Source organism: Danio rerio, chromosome 11, assembly GCF_052040795.2.
Source record: "Danio rerio strain M-AB ecotype USA chromosome 11, GRCz13ab, whole genome shotgun sequence".
Lineage (NCBI taxonomy): Eukaryota > Metazoa > Chordata > Actinopteri > Cypriniformes > Danionidae > Danio > Danio rerio.
The window spans coordinates 4,259,308-4,281,500 of NC_141031.1; the positions used below are offsets into that span (position 1 = coordinate 4,259,308).

At 34.6% G+C, this 22,193-nt stretch overlaps 1 protein-coding gene and 1 long non-coding RNA gene across 5 annotated transcripts in view; one reads left to right on the forward strand and one right to left on the reverse strand.

Moving 5' to 3' along the window:
* Positions 1-10,997: 10,997 nt before the first annotated feature.
* Positions 10,998-19,323, reverse strand: LOC147834631 (uncharacterized). Of its 3 annotated transcripts, none has more exons than XR_015502312.1 (5): positions 19,176-19,323; positions 17,838-17,971; positions 17,427-17,483; positions 15,045-15,281; positions 10,998-11,445 (listed from the first exon to the last, which is right to left on the reverse strand). XR_015502312.1 is itself a non-coding variant. In XM_087273186.1 (5 exons), exons 1-4 carry the CDS (start codon positions 19,243-19,245, stop codon positions 15,240-15,242), a joined length of 303 nt encoding a protein of 100 aa, XP_087129312.1. In that variant the 5' UTR covers positions 19,246-19,323; the 3' UTR covers positions 10,998-11,460; positions 15,233-15,239. The 3 variants fall into 3 exon arrangements, 2 of the variants coding, with proteins under 2 accessions (XP_087129312.1, XP_087129311.1); XM_087273186.1 differs by having other exon boundaries at positions 10,998-11,460; positions 15,233-15,281; XM_087273185.1 differs by lacking the exon at positions 10,998-11,445 and having other exon boundaries at positions 14,758-15,281.
* LOC147841635 (uncharacterized) overlaps positions 10,998-22,193 on the forward strand; it is a 183,201-nt gene continuing 172,005 nt past the window's right edge. The window contains exons 1-2 of one of the 2 annotated variants that reach the window (XR_015502318.1): positions 10,998-11,435; positions 12,695-13,564. This is a non-coding gene — a long non-coding RNA (uncharacterized LOC147841635). The remainder of the gene's footprint in view (positions 11,436-12,694; positions 13,565-22,193) is intronic. The other variant, XR_015502317.1, reaches the window with a different exon arrangement.

Genomic DNA, 22,193 nt, shown 5'->3' on the forward strand with positions numbered 1-22,193 from the left:
GGAGAGACTTCAGTGACGCTCAGCTCTTTTTTACAGACCTGCAGGAGAAAACAATCGCGATTGCATTATTTCTTCCAGTCCCTTTTCGATTGCAAGTTATTATTTGTTAATATAACTGATATACCAGAGGACTACACTATCATTTTTTCACTTTGTGCATTGAAAAAAAGGAATCATTGGGTTTAGAATGTTTTTAAGGTTAGTGGTTGCAAATAATTTAAATGGGCTGATTTTAAACAAACAAATTAGCTGAACATTACTCAATATGATTTATTTGTTTAAATTCAACATATGAATTAATTGCAACCACTTACCTTAAGAAAATATGTAAATCTAATCATTTTTGTTTCAGTGTGGGAAGCATTTTATTCTCGAACATTCAACTCAAATTCGCAGCCTTCTTGTAATTGAAATTGATGTATTTTTTTAAATGTCTTAGACTGATTAAAAGAAGGAAAGTGATAGATTCTTAAAATATTATAATGATTTTTTTAAATATCACTGATGCATAAGTCTTTTGTGGTATTTATTTATTTTATTTATTCACTTTTACTGTCATATATATATATATATATATATATATATATATATATATATATATATATATATATATATATGATCTTTATATCTTGCTCTGTTAAATAACTATCATTATTGTTATCATCAGTGTCATTTCCATGTGTAGGCTTGATTTTTGTATGTTTTTGATTAAAAAATCAATAAAAAAAGAAAGAAAACTTCCATCTCACCTGAATAAAGCAGACTCAGAGAAAACAATCCTGCTGAAAAATCCAGCTTAAACCAGCCTAGGATAGTTGGCTGGTTTTAGCTGGTCGACCAGCGGGTTTTGGCCACCTCCAGGCTAGTTTCCAGCCATTTCTGTTTGTTTTAATCCACACAAACGCAAGGAGAACATGCAAACTCCACACAGAAAAGCCAGCTTACCCAGCCGAGGCTTGAACCAGCGACCTTCTTGCTGTGAGGCGACAGCACTACCTACTGCACCACTGCATTGCAAACATGTAATCAATCATATTAATTTATATTAGATTCATTTTAAAATGCTTCCAGACTAAACACATGCGCAATTTCACATCTTTAGTTCATTTGGATTTCACGCTTGCTGTGATGAAACAACGACAGACAGATATGGTAAAAGCTATCAAATAAATAAAAATGTAGCCATTTTCAGATTATCCTGCTTTGAAAATAATCATCAACACGTGGATGATTAAGAGGTGTCACTTTCAGAATCTACAGTACTGGTGAAAGACGGCATAACACACATATTTTGTTTCCACAAAGATTTGACTTTTTTTCATCATATATATATTGTTAGATGTAAATAAAAAAAACAAATGTAAAACACATTCATATGACTTAAAAATGCCTGTAAAAATTACATTGTTTTGCATCATTCATCTTATCATCATTAGAGATGTAAAAGATCTTTAGAAAAAGCTTTAGAAATGACGTCATACATTTTTTCATATTGGTAAATCTCAGTTGTTTTATTTCTTATTTAATTAATGAATTAAAATACAGAAAACATTTAATAGAAACGAATATGTTAATTTGATCTCTGGGGCAGCACGGTGGCACAGGGGGTTGGGCTCTCGCCTTCCAGCAAGATGGGTGATGGTTCAAGCCTCGGCTGGGTCGGTTGGCATTTCTGTATATGGAGTTTGAATGTTCTCCATGTGTTCGTGTGGGTTTCCTTCGGGTGCTCCGGACATGTCCAAAGACATGTGCTATAGGTGAATTGAGTCAGCTAAATTGTCCGTAGTGTATGTGTGTGAATGGAAGTGCATGGGTGTTTCCCAGTGATGGGTTGCAGCTGAAAGGGCATCCGCTGTGTAAAACATATGCTGGATAAGTTGGCGGTTCATTCCGCTGTGGCAATCCCAGATTAATAAAGGGATTAAAAAAATGAATCAATTAATTTTATCTCTGCACAATGTCTAGCTTTTGAGGATCTTTTGGTCTACTTCACTTTGTCAGACTGGCCATATTTAAATGATTTCTTGATTGTGAACAGGTGTGGCAGTAATCAGGCCTCGGTGTGGCTAGAGAAATTGAACTCAGGTGTGATAAACCTAACCCAAGCTTATTCTGAAAACGTAGCCCTATATGCATTTCTGGAGAGCACCAATATGTTCCAGGAGCTATGTTTTTTGCAGTTTTTGCGAATCCACCAGAGGGCGCTGTGTATGCTTTTTGAGATCGATCGACTGACTCACCCTCCTCCTTTCCTAAACTCAACCCATAGTGTTTTAAAAAGCACCGATTGACCAGCGCCCATCACTTCCCTAAACCCAACCAACAGTGTTTTTTCAAAAGCAATCAAGAAAAAGAAAAGCCCTCGCCTAATTTTTGACATTTTCAAATTTTTGCCACATTCTCACCCAGTGGTTGACTTATTTTATTTTTTTCCCTTTTGTTTTTGTCTTATCTGGGGTCTGTTCTTCGTACGAGGATTACTCAGTTAGCTGGATTTGTTTATTGACGATTTGACACGATTCAGGATCGTTTCGTTCTTCAAATCTGATCCGAGAGTTGTTGTCATAGCATTCTGGTGGCTCAAACCTGGTCGGGAGCAAGCTCAATTCATATAAACAGGACCACATTAGGTCAGTTCAAGCAAAGAAAATACTGAAAGTATGTACCGAATTCTGATGTTTTCTTACAGTAGTAGTTATATACACTTGGGAAAATAGTAGCTATTTTTATTTTTAACTATATATATATATATATATATATATATATATATATATATATATATATATATATATATATATATATATATATATATATATATATATATAACTTTGCAATCTGCACCCCCGAAATGAAAGTACAAAGACTGCCACCTGGTGGTGCAAAGAGAAAACATATTGATATGTACTCTTTAGATTGCTTTAGTACAATTTGTGTATGATAATAGACTTGCACAATATGTGCCTTTTTTTAAAAGCAATAATACATTTATGCAGTTATAGACATGTTTGGACAGCTAATATGAATGTGATTTGATGCTTCACAAAAGTTGCAGACGCCTTTACCAATATCAAAATGCTTTTGTAAACAACCAGTTATGCTTTACACCCATTAAAAAAACGGCTACTATAATACTACTATGGCTACTACAATAAGAAAAATCCGCTCTAACTGTAAAACTAAATAAACTGCTCTTGACAAACAAGGCCACAAAAAGGTATAAAGTTATTGCGTGTCATATTTAACAAACCGTTTACTACAAATTTGATGTAATTTAGCTCACATGGATAATTGAATATTAATCAGATGATGTCATTATGCTGTGCCGTCAGCCAATCGCTGCATTGCTGATCATGATTTCGAGGATCGATAGATCTGTCCTTCACAACACAAGCAGTGATCTCAGATTAGTTCATCCAGACATTTTAATCTGATTCGCGAACTTGTTTGAAGAACCAAATTAGCCAGTGATCAGTTATCTAGATTAAAAGATCCAGGATCTGCCAAATCATCTTAGATTATTTAAGCGAAGTACGAAGAACAGACCCCTGCTTTCTGGAACCGTTGTTTACCAGACTCAAACCCCGTCGTAGTGGTCAACTCCTCTCTGTGTCTCAAGTCTGCATGCCGACATACATGGCGAACTACTGGACAAACTGGTAACAGCGGAAAAGCCGTCCACATGGAGGTAATCGGTCAGCTGGTAAGTGTAAAAAGTCCATACCGCCCCATAGCATTCATTTGAATCTGATCTGCAGAAATCTACTCTACATAGGGCTTCGTTTTTAAGAATGAGTCCATGTTGGATAAACCAGAGTTAAGTTATATTTAAACACATTTTCACACATGGCTAGTGAGTTTTGTATTTTGTTTTTCCTTAATGATAAAAACCTTTATTTTTATGATGTGCATACTTTGTTTTTTGTTTTTTTGACTAATCATTACATTTGATTGATGATCTGAAACATAAAAGTTTGACAGACATGCAAAAAAAAAAAAAAAAAGAAATCAGTAAGGGGGTAAACACTTTTTCACACTGTATTTATTTACGGTGTATTGTCTGTAATCAAGTCCCACAATGAAAAGCATTTTCTGCTTTTAAGATTTTTTACCAACCCCAAAAAGGCTGTCTAAAGTCATTAACAAGCGCACATGTTTTGCTAAGGGTGAGTAATAGCTGTGTTCCAACACACTTTAGCCCTTTGTTTACGTGCCGAAATAAGGATAATAAACCGTTTGCTCATGCACGAGGTTAAGGGTTAAGAATAAACATCTCAAAGCCGACAGGTTAGTGCGCCCTCAAGCAAATCATTATTGCATGACATGTAATGGCGCGCAGAACATTAATCACTCTACGGGACAGCACAAACCCGGAGGAACTGCATTTCTGAGTTCCCCTATTGCAGGCTTATTGAGGTAGTGCTTGCAGCAACTCTGTGAGGAGGAGGAGATGCTTTTAGGTGTCATAAAAATGACATGTTTCTGAAATCGTCTTCATACTTCAGAATCCATGAGCTGAAGGGGCTGTCTCAAAATCTAGGAGAAGGCTTTCTGTGGAGTTCATCTTTATTTCTATAGCACTTTTACAATGTAGATTGTGTCAAAGCAGATTAACATAGAAGATTATAATGAGTTGAAACTGTGTCAGTCCAGTTTTCAGAGTTGAAGTTGAGTTTAGTTCAAAGTTTTTAATTTTCACTGCTGAAAGTCCAAACAATGAAGAGCAAATCCACGAATGTGCAAGTCCTGAACCATGCAAAGCCAGTGGAGACAGCGACGAGGAACAAACTTCACCAATTGACGAAAGTGAAGGAAAAAAAAAAAACCTTGAGAGAAACACTGCAACAAATGCTTTTCTTACTTAGATTTTTGGTCTGGTTTCTAGTCCAAATATCTAAAAGTTTTTAAATCAAGAAGCATTTTCCAGACAAGCAGAACATATTGTTTTGTTTTAAGAAATAATATGCCAAAATTAAGTAAGTTTTTCCCTAAAAGAAGCAAAATAATCTGCCAAAGGGCAGGGCCAGACGGACTCTGCGGACGTTTTTTGCTATTTCTGCAGAGAATTTTTGTAAAAATCTGCGGATTTCTGCAGAATTATTTTGGGAGTATTCAGTGGAGTATCATAACCAAAACCTTAATAAATTAAATAAAAAGTAATAAATTACTGAATAAAATCTGAATAAATTAAGATTTATACATTTACTCAAGTAAATAAACAGAATTAATAATAGGCAAAAAATCTGCAGAAATATGCGGAATTCTGTGGAAAATCTGCAGAATTCTGTGGAAAATCTGCAGAATTCTGCGCGCGCAGATTTCGTGTGGCCCTGCCAATGGGGCAAGCAAAATAATATTGTTTTTCCTTTCAACATGAGATTATTTTGCTTACCCCTTGCTTATTTTGTCTTTCCATTTTTGTTTGAGGAACATTGTTTATAAACATTTCAATCATTTTCTTATGCATTTATTAGCAAACTGGCGATCCTAGGCCCATCTTTGCTCCTAAAGGACTAGACCTTTTGTGAGGTGGTTTTTAATTGGCAAACAATATAAATATGAAATGCATAAACATTAGCTGAGCAGCTTACTTTTTTAAGGCAACGTCAAGAGGCATGCAGTTTCTGTTTGTGTCGTCAATCTGGCAACCTGGATTGCTTCAAATGTTTAGAAAAGAGACAGAATGATAAACAAACCCTCTTCAATCTCATTCTTTTATATCACATTTTACCTGTTTTTATGTTTTGTTTTGTTTTTACGCATTTTTATTATTTGTTTTTATTTTTATTTTACTTGTTTCTTTTATTCTTGTTTATGTAAAGCACTTTGAATTGCCATTGTCTATAAAATGTGCTATATAAATAAACTTGCCTTGCCTTCAATCTTTTGAATTTGGACTGCAATGCGTCAGTCCTACATTCTGCACCTTTAAATTATGATTGATAACTAGTTTTTAAATGCACCTTTGAGGCATGATTCTGTTTTACTCTCAAGTTAATGCACTTGAACTAATCTTTTTAGATGCTGAGAAATATTATATTTATATATATATATATATATATATATATATATATATATATATATATATATATATATATATATATATATATATATATATTATGAGATTTTTTTGTTAGCTAGCTTACTTGCCAGTTTGACTGAAAAAAAAAAAACGGAAAGAAATCAGTGTGCTAAAAATGAAAGACTGAACTCAAAGCCTATCCCAAATAACAGTTTTTGGATAATCCACCGATAACTCAATGTCCATCGTTTGTTCATCTCTAATCCAGTCTGTGGTAGCTTTAAAGAGAATTAGATTTCTGAATCTCAGATCAAATGCACAAAATAGACATCTAGGCTGGACCAAAATACTCAGACTTTGATGATTAGATCAAGCTGGAAGTATCCACACTGCTGTCAGGCTTTTATTTCTGCACAGTTTGACTTTATACCAAGTCATTTGCACAGCATTTCAGAACATTTGCTTTCAGTTGCGAAGAGATTTAATTCAGCAATGACTCACAGCAATCTAAGATAGTGAGGATAGTGTGAAAATAAGTTTATCCTGTGCTTTACTGCCATCTTTAGGTGTGTCACTAATATGCCAACTTTTTTGAAATATCAAAAATTAAAGCAGTAACACAACATATTACATCTATACCAACTGAATTTTTATTAACTTATATGATTTGATATATTAACTTAATTTTGTTCTTCAAATTAACAGCAGATGTCTTCCAGATGGATCAACGTCTACAGGTTCTTTTATTCATTTTCTTGTCGGCTTAGTCCCTTTATTAATCCGGGGTCGCCACAGCGGAATGAACCGCCAACTTATCCAGCAAGTTTTTACGCAGCGGATGCCCTTCCAGCCGCAACCCATCTCTGGGAAACATCCACACACACATTCACACACACACATTCATACACTACAGACAATTTAGCCAACCCAATTCACCTGTACTGCATGTCTTTGGACTGTAGGGGAAACCGGAGCACCCGGAGGAAACCCAAGCGAAGGCAGGGAGAAAATGCAAACTCCACACAGAAACGCCAACTGAGCCGAGACTTGAACCAGCGACCCAGTGACCTTCTTGCTGTGAGGCGACAGCACTACCTACTGCGCCACTGCCCCGCCCCCGTCTATAGGTTTTTAAAGCTTATTTTTATTTATGCATATTTGATTCTCAGGTACATTTTAATGCATCATTTATTTAGTTTTTTACTTAAAATGACATTTTTTACTATAATTTACAGATTACATCAACAAGAAACTCCAAACTGATTATTATTATTATTTTATTATTATTATTATTTTTTTTTACAAAATGTTGGAACAATAAAATATATAATTAAAAAATAATTTGAAGTTTGTTGGATGTTTAAGGATTACAGTGCAGACGCAACACACTAATTAAATTGAGTTGAATTTAAAAAGTGCAGTGTACAATCTTCAACATTGTTGTCACACGTGCATTAGAAAATCATAATAACAAATGCATTTTAAAAACAAATGCAATTAAAGTTTATGTAGAAAATGCAAAGCTAGAAAACAGATTTATCTCAGACAAAAAAAAACCTTCTGTAATAGTTTTAATGTAAATTATAGTAGTCAACATTTAAAGCAGATCAAACACGTTTATCACAGTTGTCCTAAAACCAAATTGTACATTAAAAATACATATATAAATATTAAATATGATCTTTCTTTTGTATTTTCTATTGGATTCAGCTCAGGTGATTGGCTGGGCCATTCTACAGCTTGATTTTCTTTCTCTGAAAGCATTTGAGAGTCTCCTTGGCTGTGTTGTGGATCATTGTCTTGCTGAAATATCCACCCTGGTTTCATCTTCATCCTCTTGCAAATGTAGATGTTGGACTGAAGCAGCTATATATTATTAAATTACAATTTAAATTATTATACATTTATATATTATTATTAAATAATTAACAATGATGAAGGGCAGATGGTTGTTCATTATCTACTAAAAGATTTCAGTTTCTGTCTGAGTCTTTCTACCTCCCTTTCTTCATGTGTTCAATGCTGTAAATTTTTCCTGTGTCATTTCATTTTAATACTCATAACTTAATTTGTAAACTAATTAGATTTGTTTTCTTTTCATATGGATTTCTTTGGTGCTGTCAACATCTGGTGAAAATTTCAAGTCATCAGCACTTTTAGAAATATTTTTTTCTGAGAAGATGCATTGGGCAAATTTGGGCAATTGACTTCAAATGTTGATTAGCTATTGTGGTTTTAATGGAAACTGTAATGGTCCATAAGAGTCTCTAGACTGGACCTTTCTATTAGTGTCATGTTAAAACCAATACATTCTAATGTAATGTCTAAAAACACACTATAGCTAAGGAATTAAAATGTAGCTTACTTGTTGTGCTTTTTTTCCAACAGGGCTTTGCATTTGTAAGTAGCTTAATTTTTCCCTAAATAAAAACATGCTTTTACTTCAGGTTTTGTGTTTTTTCTTTTACTAAATGAACTTTACAATGTCAGAAAATTGTTTCATAACGAACTTTTGATGTGTCTGTTTCCTCACCCACAGTGGCCCACATCTGCGCATGCTCAATTTTCCATTTCAGCCTGTCGTTCTTCAGCATTTTCAGTGTATTCTGGCAGAGGAAGGCGAGTGTACAGAAACTGTTTGTATTGTTCTCTTACTGTGGGGCTCCAGGGTGTCCCATTTCCTCTTGAAATTCGTTCATGTGGCCTCGGCTTGCCCTCCTGCCGTCTGGCTGCTCAAATCCCCGAAGTTTTCTGTGTCCCACGGTATATTTGACACCTCCGCGTGTGTTCATGGCTGGCATCTCCGCCACACACAGCGGTGTCAGGTGTGCTGATTGATTCTCTCAGGTGAAAAACAAGCTTTACCTGTCAACATCCTTAAACATTCCTGCGATGAAGGTAGGAGATAAAAGTGTCCTTGTTTGTCCCGTGGAGCAGTGGAGATATTAAAACTTCTTGTGTTTGTTTTCTATGCTCCGTGTCTGTGCAGTGTTGTAGTTATGAGTTACAGCCAGCAGGTGGCGGCAAAAACCATTAGAAGACCGTCTGAAGGGAATCAACCAAGGGGAAAGTTTCAATGTGATTTTGGGTTATCATGTCAAGCAGGGGCGCCTGCAGGATTTTATTCCTGGGTACACACAAATCCAGCAAATAAAAAATTGCAAATATATGACAGAAGATTGTTAAACATTTAGTAAAGAATTAATTAAATCCTTACTTTCCACTGACCAAAAATCATCCACCCGTACAGTTGAGTAATGGACGGGCTCAAAAAAAAAAAAAAAAATTGTATATTTTTCTTGATAAAATTTCTTTTTAAAACGAATATTTTATATATATATATATTGTCTCTGTTTAAATATTTTTCTTGGTCAGTTATAATCTAAATAAAAATAGAAGAACGAATAACATTTGAGGTGAAGAGTTATGCTTAAAAAATGACAAATCACAAACTGGATTGTCAAATAAAATAGGCCAAACAATATAACCTAAATAAAATTAAAGTGAAATATTCAGTTTCAGAGAAGCCTAAATTAAACTGTTTTCCATGTTGCGCTGGTCAATTACAATTTAATTCAATAATTTTAATAAGCAAGAAAGGCGTTTTTCAATATTCGCAAGTTATCGCAACAGTAGTGAACATGTTCCGACATTACCTCTGTGGAACAAACTCGGTTTGAAGGATGAGAAAACAATGCAATCTCACAGCAGTTTGAGAAAACTTAGAAACTCGTAGTGAGAATGGAGATGTCTGCTTGTTATGCTAGTCTGTCAGACAAAATTGTCTATAACACCTTGAATAGTTCCATTCCATGCGAGGAGGCTGCAGCAGGATCTGATCTGTCTGAAGAAAGACACAGTTTCCCCGGCTCAGGTGCTGATGAAACTGTGGTGTCCACTCCGTGTGGGATCAGTGTTTGTCTCATTAGTTTTAGGCCTTTTGAAAAATGTCTCAATTAAGTTTATCTGTTTTAAAGAGAGTTTACTCATTTTGAACCTTGTTTTAAACAACAGCTACAGTATCTGTACGGCTGCAGGCGCCACTGATGGTAAGGATGGCTCTTTTAAAAGTTTCTGGCTTTATTATAAACTTTATTCTATTAGTGTGTAAATTTCATTCATTTTCCTTCAACTTAGTCTCTTTATTCATCAGGGGTCGCCACAGCTGAATGAACCGCCAACTTATCCATCATATGTTTTACACAATGGATACCCCTCCAGCTGCAACCCAGTACTGGGAAACATCCATACACACTCATCTTCATGGTTGCTGGAATAAGAGATTAAATGCATATAAAAGTGATTTCTAAGTCTAAAAATACAAAATCAATTAAAACGGTTAATATATGCTCCTCCTCACATTTTTGCATGTGTTTCTACCTATAAAAACATTTACCATCAATGTTTAATTGAACCACCTTGCAAGCATTTACTTTATTATCATCTTATCTGGTTAACCATAATATCTAAATTCCATTAAATATGATCAGTTTCCTCAATATAAAAAAAGTAAAGAAAAAAAAATAATTACAAAAGAGAAAAAAAAATATTTGGAAATATTTTATAAAAGGTTTTTAAGATTTTAAGAACCTAATAATTACATACGAGCCTCGACTCAGTTGGCGTTTCTGTGAGGAGTTTGCATGTTCTCCCTGCGTTCGCGTGGGTTTCCGTCGGGTGCTCCGGTTTCCCCCACAGTCCAAAGACATGCGGTACAGGTGAATTGGGTAGGCTAAATTGTCCGTAGTGTATGAGTGTGTGTGTGAATGCATGTGTGGATGTTTCCCAGAGATGGGTTGCTGCTGGAAGGGCATCCGCTGCGTAAAAAAACTTGCTGGGTAAGTTGGCGGTTCATTCCGTTGTGGCGACCCCGGATTAATAAAGTGACTAAGCCAACAAGAAAATGAATGAATGAATAATTACATAATAAAATAATGGAGATTTCTGAATGAAATAACTGTAAGCAGAAGCAGAAAATGTCATATTTCTAATATAGTTCATTTTTATTGGCATTACAATATGACATATACAATCATTTGCACTAAGAAATCAAGATGACACTTTCAGGAAAAGAAATCTGGTAAAAATAGATATCATTGATGATTTTATAGCGTAAATTGATTCCAGTATGATTAATAAAACAGGCTGTGTGTTTGTGTGTGTTGTGATAAGCAGTAACACAGGTCTAGGATGATAGTTTTAGACGACTGTGTGTTGGAAGTTTGAAAGAATGGCAAATGAAAGTAGTTCTTCATACAAAACAATTTTTGAGACTCTTGAAACGCAGCAGTGCAGTATGGCTGTTTATCATTACTGGTGGGAGAAGCCATATCGCACTGCTACTCATGTGATATTGCTCTTTATATATATTCTTTGACTTAAAAGATATATTATGTTATATTTATGTAGACCAGGGGTGGCCAACCCTGTTCCTGGAGAGCCTCCTTCCTGCAGATTTCAGTTGCAACCCATATCATATGGGTAGCAACTGAAATCTGCAGGAATGAGGCTCTCCGGGAACAGGGTTGGCCACCCCTGATCTAGACCAGGGTTCTTCAAAGTCTAAGACAGTGGGCCTCCCTTTTAACACAACTTATCCATTGGCGCCCCCCTCCTCCCAGACACGCACACACACACACACACACATATATATATATATATATATATATATATATATATATATATATATATATATATATATATATATATATATATATATATTATATATATACTGTGTGTGTGTGTGTGTATATATGTAATTATATATACTGTGTGTGTATATATGTATATATATATATATATATATATATATATATATATATATATATATATATATATATATATGTATATATATATATATATATATATATATATATATATATATATATATATATGTATATATATATATATATATATATATATATATATATATATGTATATATATATATATATATATATATATATATATATATATATATATATATATATATATATATATATATATATATATATATATATATATATATATATACAGTATATATAAAGACACAGACAGATGTCAGACTGTTAACTCACGTTTATCATCATTTGCATGAAAGTGCAATTATTTACAGAGTCATAACAACTATTTTAATATAACGTTTTTAAAACTAGGATGATGGTTCAATATGAATAGAACAGATCCAAGAACTGTCCATCCCAGTCAAAACAGTCGAAGTTTAGCGGGTCTCATGCTGTCATTAGTCAAAATATCTTGACAAACCACACATAAAGGTCATGGTTCATCAGCTGGTCCTGTCGTAAATCCTAAACTCAAATACTGATCATCATATCGTCGTCTTTTGGGTTTAAGCCCTGAACTTGAAGACTTTGAATCGGGGGGTCTCAGAAACCGATCCATTTTATTAGCAGGCATATACCTGTAATGGCGGGCTTGCCAAACAGAAGCGAATTCACAGCTATGGCCTTCTGGGTAAAAAAGGTTTTCTTATATTTGATGTATTATTTTTTTTTATTTGTTTAATTAAAATGTTTAAATATAATAAAAAATACATATAATAATTAAACTTAATAATTATATTTTTATTATATAATATCTTTTCCCGCGCCTCCCCTGACATGCTCTGGCGCTCCCCAGGTGAGGTGGGCCTCACACTTTGAAAACCCCTGATCTAGACTGATGAACACAAATCCAGCATATTATAATCTTTTGGAAATAGTAGTCAAGTTTGAGCCAAAAAACAAAGAAACCAAAATAGCAAAAATTTGAAGTGGGAATCTGAAAGAAAGAAAGAAATTTGTGTGTAATTTGTTAATGAAAAATAATTCATTAATTCATCAATAAAGCTTCTAGATTGTGTTTTAATTTCTTACAGTGTATTTAAATGTCAATGTAATGCATTTTACAATTGTCGTTGTATTACTTTCATGGTAGCATGCTATAAAACACATCTTTTTTGGTTATGTAGCAGATATTTCTCTGTATGTACAGCATTAGCCACCAGGTGAAAGAAAACTCTGTAATTTGTAACGTTGTAACACTAAGGTACCTCTGGTATGAGTGAGTTTCATTCATTATACAGTAATTTTGTATCTAAATACTGTCCTCTAGATTGAATAATGTCAGTTTAGCACCATGACTATAGTGTCATCATAATATGTCAAGGCTTTCAGCAGCATTCTTTGAAAAGCACCAAAGTTCACCACATCTATATTAGAATTAGATGAGAAACTGTCCCACTTTATATTGCGTGGCCCTAACTAAGGTAAAAAAAATCTATTTATATTAAACTGCGAAAAGTTTAAATTTAGTCCTCCAGTAAAATGTAATTTATTTTACAAAATATTTCCCAAGTGTAATTTAACGGAGAGAACATGTTTAAGCATAGTCGTTTTAATAGCTAATTTAAAACAACATTTATTTAGATTTTGCCATCATGGGGCTAATAATATTGACCTCATAATGAAGGTTAAAGTTGGCGCCAGTGGTGTGGTGGTTAGTGCGTCGACACATGCACTTCGGTGCACATGGCGACCCGAGTCATTGTTGCTAACTATTTTCAACGAAAAGGCGCAAAGCTCTGCCCGAAAAGTCGCTAGATTATGTCATTCGTTAATTTGCATATTACTGACGTACCATTTCTGTTTAACAGCCTGAGCATATGGTTAATAAAGGGGTATTTATATTTGCACTACGCTTTATATATGCATGTCAATTTAACTAAATTTATTGCTGTTTGAATACAGTATATAATTATACATGTGTGAATTTGCAATCTCTCAGATGTAATAAACTCAGACAAGTTCCGAAACTCTTTCTTAAAATATCTGTGATTGTGAAAAAGAAAAGAATAAACGGTCAAATTAAATTGTTAATATGATTAAATTCAATTCAATTCAGCTTTACTTGTATAGCGCTTTTACAATGTAGATTGTGTCAAAGCAGCTTCACATAAATGGTCATAGTAACTGGATCATGGTAGTTCAGTTTTTAGTGTTTAAGTTCAGTTCAGCTCAGTTCAGTGTGGTTTGAAATCATTACTGAGAGTCTAAACACTGAAGAGCAAATTCATTGATGTGTAGCTCTACAGATCTTGAACCATGCAAGCCAGTGGCGACAGCGGAGAGGGAAAAAAAACTTCACCAATACCTCACCAAATGAGAAGGAAAAAGAGAAGCAGATCAGTTTGACTGTACAGGGAAATACCTTCACGCTGCCAGATAATCATTTGACGTCGGTACGTAGAGAGGTGATCTGCTCTCGGGCTGCAGGTGGGAGAGGCTGCTGCACGAGGACTGGAGCGCCAGTCACTGCTCTGAGGCGGGGGAGGGGCCGGCGGCATCATCTGCAGCTCTTTGAGGAGAGTAGGGACGGTACAGTATGGACAAACGACAGTCTATAAAAATCTCCAGTAACACACAAAAAGTCGCTAGATTTGTCGCTAGTCGCTTTTTTTGAAAAATTGTCGCTAGGGGGTCTGAAAAGTCGCTAAATCTAGCGAGAAAGTCGCTAAGTTGGCAACACTGACCCGAGTTCGATTCCCAGCTCGTGGTCCTATGTCGATTTTTCCCCTCTCTCTGCTCCTCACACTTTCCTGTCAATACTCTCTACTGGCATATCAAAATTAAAGGTGAAAACCCAGAAAAAAACTATTATATATATAAAAAAAAGATTTTTTAAATATTATAAACTGCTTTTATTCCAGTCATAAAATAAATAAAAATAAAACTTTCTTCAGAAATAAATATAGAAAATAGAAATTAAATTATAGAAAATACAGTGAACATAAAAAAAAAAAAATATATATATATATATATATATATAATTATGGAAAATACTGTGAACATGTAATTGCTCTGTTAAACATCACTCGTGACGTAATTGTAAAATAATAAAAATTTCACTGGAGGGTGAATGATTTTGACTAACTTTATAAGTGCATCATAGTTAAGGCCACTTAATATACAATACATGGGACTTGAGAAACCTATCCATCTCAGACTCGATTATCAATTTCAGTGTGACTTTCTACGCGAAATTCAGAATCCAAAAACACTTCAGGACTACTCTCTGATTTAATACATTTCAGTCTATCATATTATTATTACAGTATCTGACTTTATTCCATGCTGGAGCTCCTGCGCTTGTATCCAACGGAGGCCTTGAGTTTCCTCCAGGCTTTTCTATTTTTTTCCAGCCCTGAATCCTGGAGCCGTGGTGCTACATACCTGAACCCTCTCCCTGCGGCCCACCATCAGGCCTCTGAAAGAAAAGAAGTTCAATGAAGCCCCCAATGGATAGATTGAGTTACAGTCCACTTTACATGCTGGATATACAGTACATCCTTTCAGGCAGCCGACATTGGTCATTTGTAAATGAAGTCACTGTATATTGTGGTGTTTTCCCATTTATACTGTAGTAAAGGAAAGCTACTTCCTGCAGTGCAGTATGTATTTACCAAAACATATGCAGGTTATTGAATGCTTTATTCAGCCATTTTCGTTTGTGTCAGCTTTGGATTTTTGACTGTTTGGCATCATCTTGTGACTGAATAACGCACAGGTTACTCCATCAGCTGTTTTAATTTCTCTTAGTTTTACATTTAATTAAAGACATGATGAACTATTATATCTCAAAACAATGTTTTGTCTTTAATTTCTATGTTTTGTGGCAAGAAACCATATAATAAGCAGGACAAAAGTACATCCAGGATGGTTGTTTTAGCAGAATAAAGCGCTTAAGCTTTATATAACAGTCTGGCTTTATTCTGTGACAACAAGGTCCTGGATGTACCGTAGCTACTCTATCTCTAACATATAGTATAGATGACATAAACAGTGTATCATTTCATACTAGGCTGAGCTCTGTTGTTCATTTTGTGGTGTCGAAAAATACATTGTTTACGGTAACACTATTACATACGTATCAGATAAGTTTTTAATATTTATCAAATGTTACTGTATGTTTTTGTTGCGCATATTTTTCATTAATTTTTTTGAGAAAAAAAAAGACCTGCTTAAAAAATTATTAGAGGTCATTTTAAGTGTTTATACTTTGTAACTGTGCTTCAAATAACATAACAATGGGCGAGGCAGTGGCGCAGTAGGTAGTGCTGTCGCCTCACAGCAAGAAGGTCGCTGGAGTCGCTGGTTCGAACCTCGGCTCAGTTGGTATTTCTGTGTGGAGTTTGCATGTTCTCCCTGCCTTCGCGTGGGTTTCCTCCGGGCGTATGAATATGTGTGTGGATGTTTCCCAGAGATGGGTTGCGCCTGGAAGGGCATCCGCTGCGTAAAAACTTGCTGGATAAGTTGGTGGTTCATTCTGCTGTGGCGACCCCGGATTAATAAAGGGACTAAGCCGACAAGAAAATGAATGAATGAATGCTTACTGGTCAGGTATACAGACATCCCAAGTTAGGAAAAGTCATTTCTGGGGGATACAGAGTTGTTTGCGGGAGGTAGTGGGATAGTGGGTGTTTGAAGGGGGGGAGGGGGGTTGCGAGCGACGCGACATAACGTTACCTGAAGAGCTACGAGGGATGCGGTGGAGAGAGGGCTGTGCAACGTATTTAAGGACCGGGCAGGAAGCGCGCGATTTCCGGGAGATTATCATTCATTTGTGGGCATCCGGAAGTGTCTATGCATTTGAGGGATACTCCCGCAACTTCCGGGAGACTTGGGATGTCTGGGTATAGGCCAAGGGATGTATGTTTTTAATATTGATTTATTTGCATAATTATATTGATTGCATTGATGGGATTAGATCAACACTAGTTGTAGCATTTGTCAGTTTTTAGAAATTTCTAACACGATGAAACTATAAAACTAACTTTTTACTATAAAAATGCTGGCTTTCACAAAGTCAACTGAAGAAATTAAGTTAAATCATTAGTTTTTTAGATTGAACTCAAAACAATTAGGTTGTCCAAAAGGAACTCAAGAATTTTGTCATTTAGCTCATTTGAACTCAAATGCAAATGTCATTTTTGAGGATACTTTCCAGTTCTGCAGTATTACAATCGCAATATACTGCGATTAAGAAGTAATTTATCTAGTTATCCAACATAAACTGTTGACAATTTTTGTAAACGACACAGCATTAAACTGAAATATGAACTGTGTTTTACTGCACCACAGTTAAGTGGTATGTTACTGTATTTTAAAGTGGCATTGTGAAAAATACTGTATATTTTACAGTAAAGATATGCCAAACTGTCAATATATGGTGCTGTAAATGTAAATTACATAAAAATATAAAAAAAATATAAAAAAACAGTATTTTTGCTGTAATTGATTTACGTGTTAATGTAGATTCTACCAGAAATTGTCAGCAATGTAGCATCCATGAAACAAAACATAAATTGGTAATATAACAACAAATTAAATTTGTATAAATGCGGTATCTTACCGTTTGCACTCCTCCTTGAGATCCCCCATTGAAGAACATCTTTGAGTTGTCCTGCTCCTGAGGAGCAAAAATATGTATAAAAAAAAAATCTGTTTGTCTCACTTCACCATTACTGTAGAAAATATCTGTAAATTAGCAGTTTTCTGTGTGATTAATGATTTATTTTTTATTTTTCCCTGTTTATTTATGCTTTTAAATTGCATTATGAGACCTTGATCTTTCAACAACTTTTAACCTTGAAAAGTTGGAAAAAGTGAGTTTTATGAACATTTTTAATAGTTTAAAGTGATTTATTCTCTGAGTTAGTCTTGTATGTTACGCTATATTATGTCAAACTACTAAATTTTTTTTTAATAAAAGTCACTTTGTTAAACTGTAGAGTTGAATTTTTAGCATCAACAGTGAACTTACGTAATCTGAGTTTGCCTCTGGTATTTCTTCAGCCTCGCTGTCTTCAGAACTACAACCTCCATGTTGACATCTTGCCGCTCGCTTCTCTCTGCCAGACCGCAGAAAGTCCAGTGCTGAAGACTTACGTAGACGTGCTAAACAAACAAACGAACCGGAAATGAACAGTTTATGAAAACAAGAGAACTTGGAGATCAGTTGAATAATTATAATTACAAAATTCATGCTTAGACTTCATTAACTACACTCAAAAATGAAATTTTGCTGCTTGTTCAAACCACCTTTTAAAAATGAGTTGAAACAACACATTTCTTACATTTTTTGGGGGGAAAATTTAATTGTGTGGAACCCAGCATTTTTTTTAACAGTGTACCACTTACAGTGGTTTATGGTGTAATTCTAAATATAATTACAAATTTAATTACATATGTATTGACTTGCAATTAGTTTTTTTTTTTAAGTACATACTTTATTTTTTAATGTTCAGGCTTTTAACAAACTATTAACTAAGACTTTCAGCTTAACATATTACTACTTAGCTGCTTATATAAAGTTGGTAATAGGTCGGAATAGGGGTGTAAATAATAATTCTACTTTATAAGTGCTAATACACAGCTAACATCTAAATAACAGACAGGTAATAAGACATTAGGAAATGCTGTTTATTAATAATTAAACTAAAGTAACCACATTAATAATAATAATAATAATAATAATAATAATAATAATAACTAATAATAATATTTAGTTAATATGACTTAAAATAAAGTATAACTAAAAACATTTAGTTTAAAATAACATGCTTTAGTTGTTTTGGATGAAAATCAGGGTTGCTGCACCAAATATTTATTTTGAAGTTAAAATGTCTAAATTTCATTATGAAAATTATTATTAATAAATAATAATAATAATAATAATAATAATAATAATAAAATACAATTTCAGAAAATTTAAGAAATCAACATTTTTTTGCTGGAATAATGATAATTTAAAATTATAACAACTAATGAAAAGTTGTTATTTTGACCAGCTGTGAAAGAATCGTTCTCAAATAAAAATAAATGTCATAATTTTACTCAATTTCAAGAGGTGCTCTCTTAATTTTATCTATAGATGTTTATATATAAAGAAAACTATAAACCGAAAATATAAATCTACACCGAGCTACTGTAAAACTGCACTATAAACCAGACATTTCATATAAAACACACATCAACACTATACTCAAATGTGAATAGTAAGTCCAGTACATTTTAAGTTTTATCCAGATGTTTATATATAAACTAACATGATAAAAAAACAGTATTATACGATTATTTAAACAAAGTAATGTTTGCCTACCCGCCTCAGAGATGTAGATCACAAACAGCAGGACGAGCAGTGTGAGTATGACCTGTCCTCGTGGCCCCATGGCTCATCTTAGCTCTGAGCTCACAGTCCTGCTGCTTTGTACTTTACCTGACCATCTGGCTCCTCCCACTTCAGCATCTCATTCTCAGAGGGGTGTGACCTCCAGTACCTGCCAAACCAAACACTATCAGAGGGACGTGGCTTCCAGTATATCCACCAAGCCCCTCCCTCTGCAGCATTTCAGTGCTCAGAGAGGCGTGGCCTCCTTCTATATCCGCTAATGCCCCTCCTATTGCAGCATCTACCTGTTAAGAGGGGTGTGGCCTCCAGTATCTGCCAAACCCAATAATATCAGAGGGGTGTGTCCTCCAGTATATCCAAAGCCCCTCCCACTACAGCCTCTATCTTTTCAGGGGGGTGTGGCCTTCAGTATCTGCCAAGCACACCACTCTCAGGGGGGCGCGGCCTCTAGCATGTGCCCAGCACCTCCCACCGCAGCATCAATCTTCTCAGTGTGGCCTCCAGTAACTGCCAAACTCAACGCAATTAGAGGGGCGTGGCCTATACCATGTGCCAAGCCCCTCCCACTGCAGCATTTATCTTCTCAGAGGGGCGTGGCCTTCAGTAACTGCCAAACCCAACACTATCAGAGGGGCATGGCCTCCAGTATACCCACAAAGCTCCTTCCACTGCAGCATTTTTTTTCATCAGAGGGACGTGGCCTTCAGTATCTGCCAAGCATAGCACTCTCAGTGGGGTGTGGCCTCTACTATGTGCCAAGCTCCACCTACTACAGCATTTATCTTCTCAAAGGGGTGTGGCCTCCAGCATCCACTAGAGGGAACTGGACCAAAGCAGGAATGTACATTTACATAAACTGAAGCGGAGTTTAGCCAACACTGGGCAAACTACTGCATATCTTAAGATGTTATCAGAAACTATGAGAGGTAAACACTGGTCGCATGCCAAGCCAGCAGGAGACGGACAAAAAGCAGCTTTCCCTCGAAGATTTCTTACAGAATGTTGTGTTACTTGAGGTCTTTTAGTTCATTTAAGATGTTGTGAGCTGTTCGGTTTAATGAAATACTTTTTAAATTATGTAAATGGACACAACAGGATATTTTAGTTTTTTACTCTTTTGTTTTTCTATATACTTTGCGGTTTAATATCCATTTGAACAACTTATTACTCCATATGTGAAATCCACGCATTGCTATTTTGTCTTAAAAAAATCCTTTTTAAAGGATCTCTTCAATCAAGATTTACTAGAGCAAAATTACGTAACATGTTAAGTCTTCATTTCTGGAAACACTGATTTAAATTACGTCTTATACTTAAAAAAAGGTGGAGGAAATCTAGCGGTGGCTACAGAAAAACAAAAATCTTTGAAAACACTATATTCACTTTGGCTTAATTTCTTGTCTTATGAGGGGTCGTCACAGTAGACTCAAAACAGCAAACTTCTTGCAGTGTTGCAAGCATGCTCACCACTTAGCACCCTTCCTTTAGAAACATTTATCAAACAGCAATACTTAAAGGGCACCTCTCATACAAAATAAACCTTTGAAAGCAGTTTGGACAGAAATTTATTTAGATATAATGTGTTTGCAGTTATATTGGAGTGATATATATATATATATATATATATATATATATATATATATATATATATATATATATATATATATATATATATATATATATATATACAGGGCTAGGGTCCAAATCCCAGTGATTTTAGGACCCACCACAATGTGACGTAGCAGTGCGTTTTTTGTTAGCTTGTTTGTGTGCATGCTGTTTATGTTTCTTTTTATTTATAAATTCATAAGAAAATTCCGCAAAATTGTTGTAAACAATTTTTATGTGTTGAATTTAAACTAGGAATAATTACATTTAGTAATGTTCAACTTTATATATACATATCTATATATCTATATATATATATATATATATATATATATATATATATATATATATATATATATATATACATATATATATATATATATATATATATATATATATATATATATATACATATATATATATATATATATATATATATATATATATATATATATATATATATACATATATATATATATATATATATATATATATATATATATATATATATATATACATATATATATATATATACATATATATATATATACATATATATATATATATATATATATATATATATATATATATATATATATATATATATATAATTCTTTAGAACAACTGGAATGGCAAATATAAAATATTTTTTATACACTCACCGGCCACTTTATTAGGTACACCTTACTGATACCCGGTTGGACCCCCTTTTGCGTTCAGAACCGCCTTAATCCTTAATAGCATAGATTCAACAAGCTACTGTAAATATTCCTCAGAGATTTCCATATTGACATGATAGCATCACACAGTTGCTGCTGATTTGTCGGCTGCACAATTTCTGACCCTACCATCCGAATTTCGCAGCAGAAATAACATTTTTCCAACCGTCTATTGTCCAATTTTGTTGAGCCTGTGTGAATTGTAGCTTCCATTTCCTGTTCTTAGCTGAAAGGAGTGGTACTCGGTGTGGTCTTCTGCTGCTGTAGCCCATCTACCTCAAGGTTCAGTGTGTTGTGCGATCAGAGATGCTCTTCACTTGTAAATTGGCTGATTAGAAATTTGCGTTAACGAGCAGCTGAACAGATGTACCTAATAAAGTGGCCAGTGAGTGTATGTGTTCATATCTGTTTAGGACTGCACTTGAAAAACATTACAGCCGATTACAGCTGAGCTTTGGGTCAGTAACATCTTTCTTTCTTTCTGATTTCTTGAAGTTTTTAACTCCATCAGACGTGTGTGTTGGCCTGGTCTGCACTGGAACCCAGTGTTCATGCTCAGTCCGTTGTGTTACCTGTTCCTCAGGTGTGCCATCGCTCAGTTCAGGTTCACAACTGCCTCGCGTCAAACAATTTAGCCCTTGTTTACCAGAGCACAACAAAT

Bases quoted from the DNA above. Each gene is read 5' to 3' on its own strand.
- LOC147834631 (XM_087273186.1), bottom strand. From the start codon at position 19,245: ATGGGGCCACGAGGACAGGTCATACTCACACTGCTCGTCCTGCTGTTT. The intron at 17,484-17,837 runs GTAAGTTCACTG...TTTGCTCCTCAG, and splicing joins CAGAGGCAAACTCAGATTAC to GAGCAGGACAACTCAAAGAT. The intron at 15,282-17,426 runs GTAAGATACCGC...CTTTTCTTTCAG, and splicing joins CTCAAGGAGGAGTGCAAACG to AGGCCTGATGGTGGGCCGCA.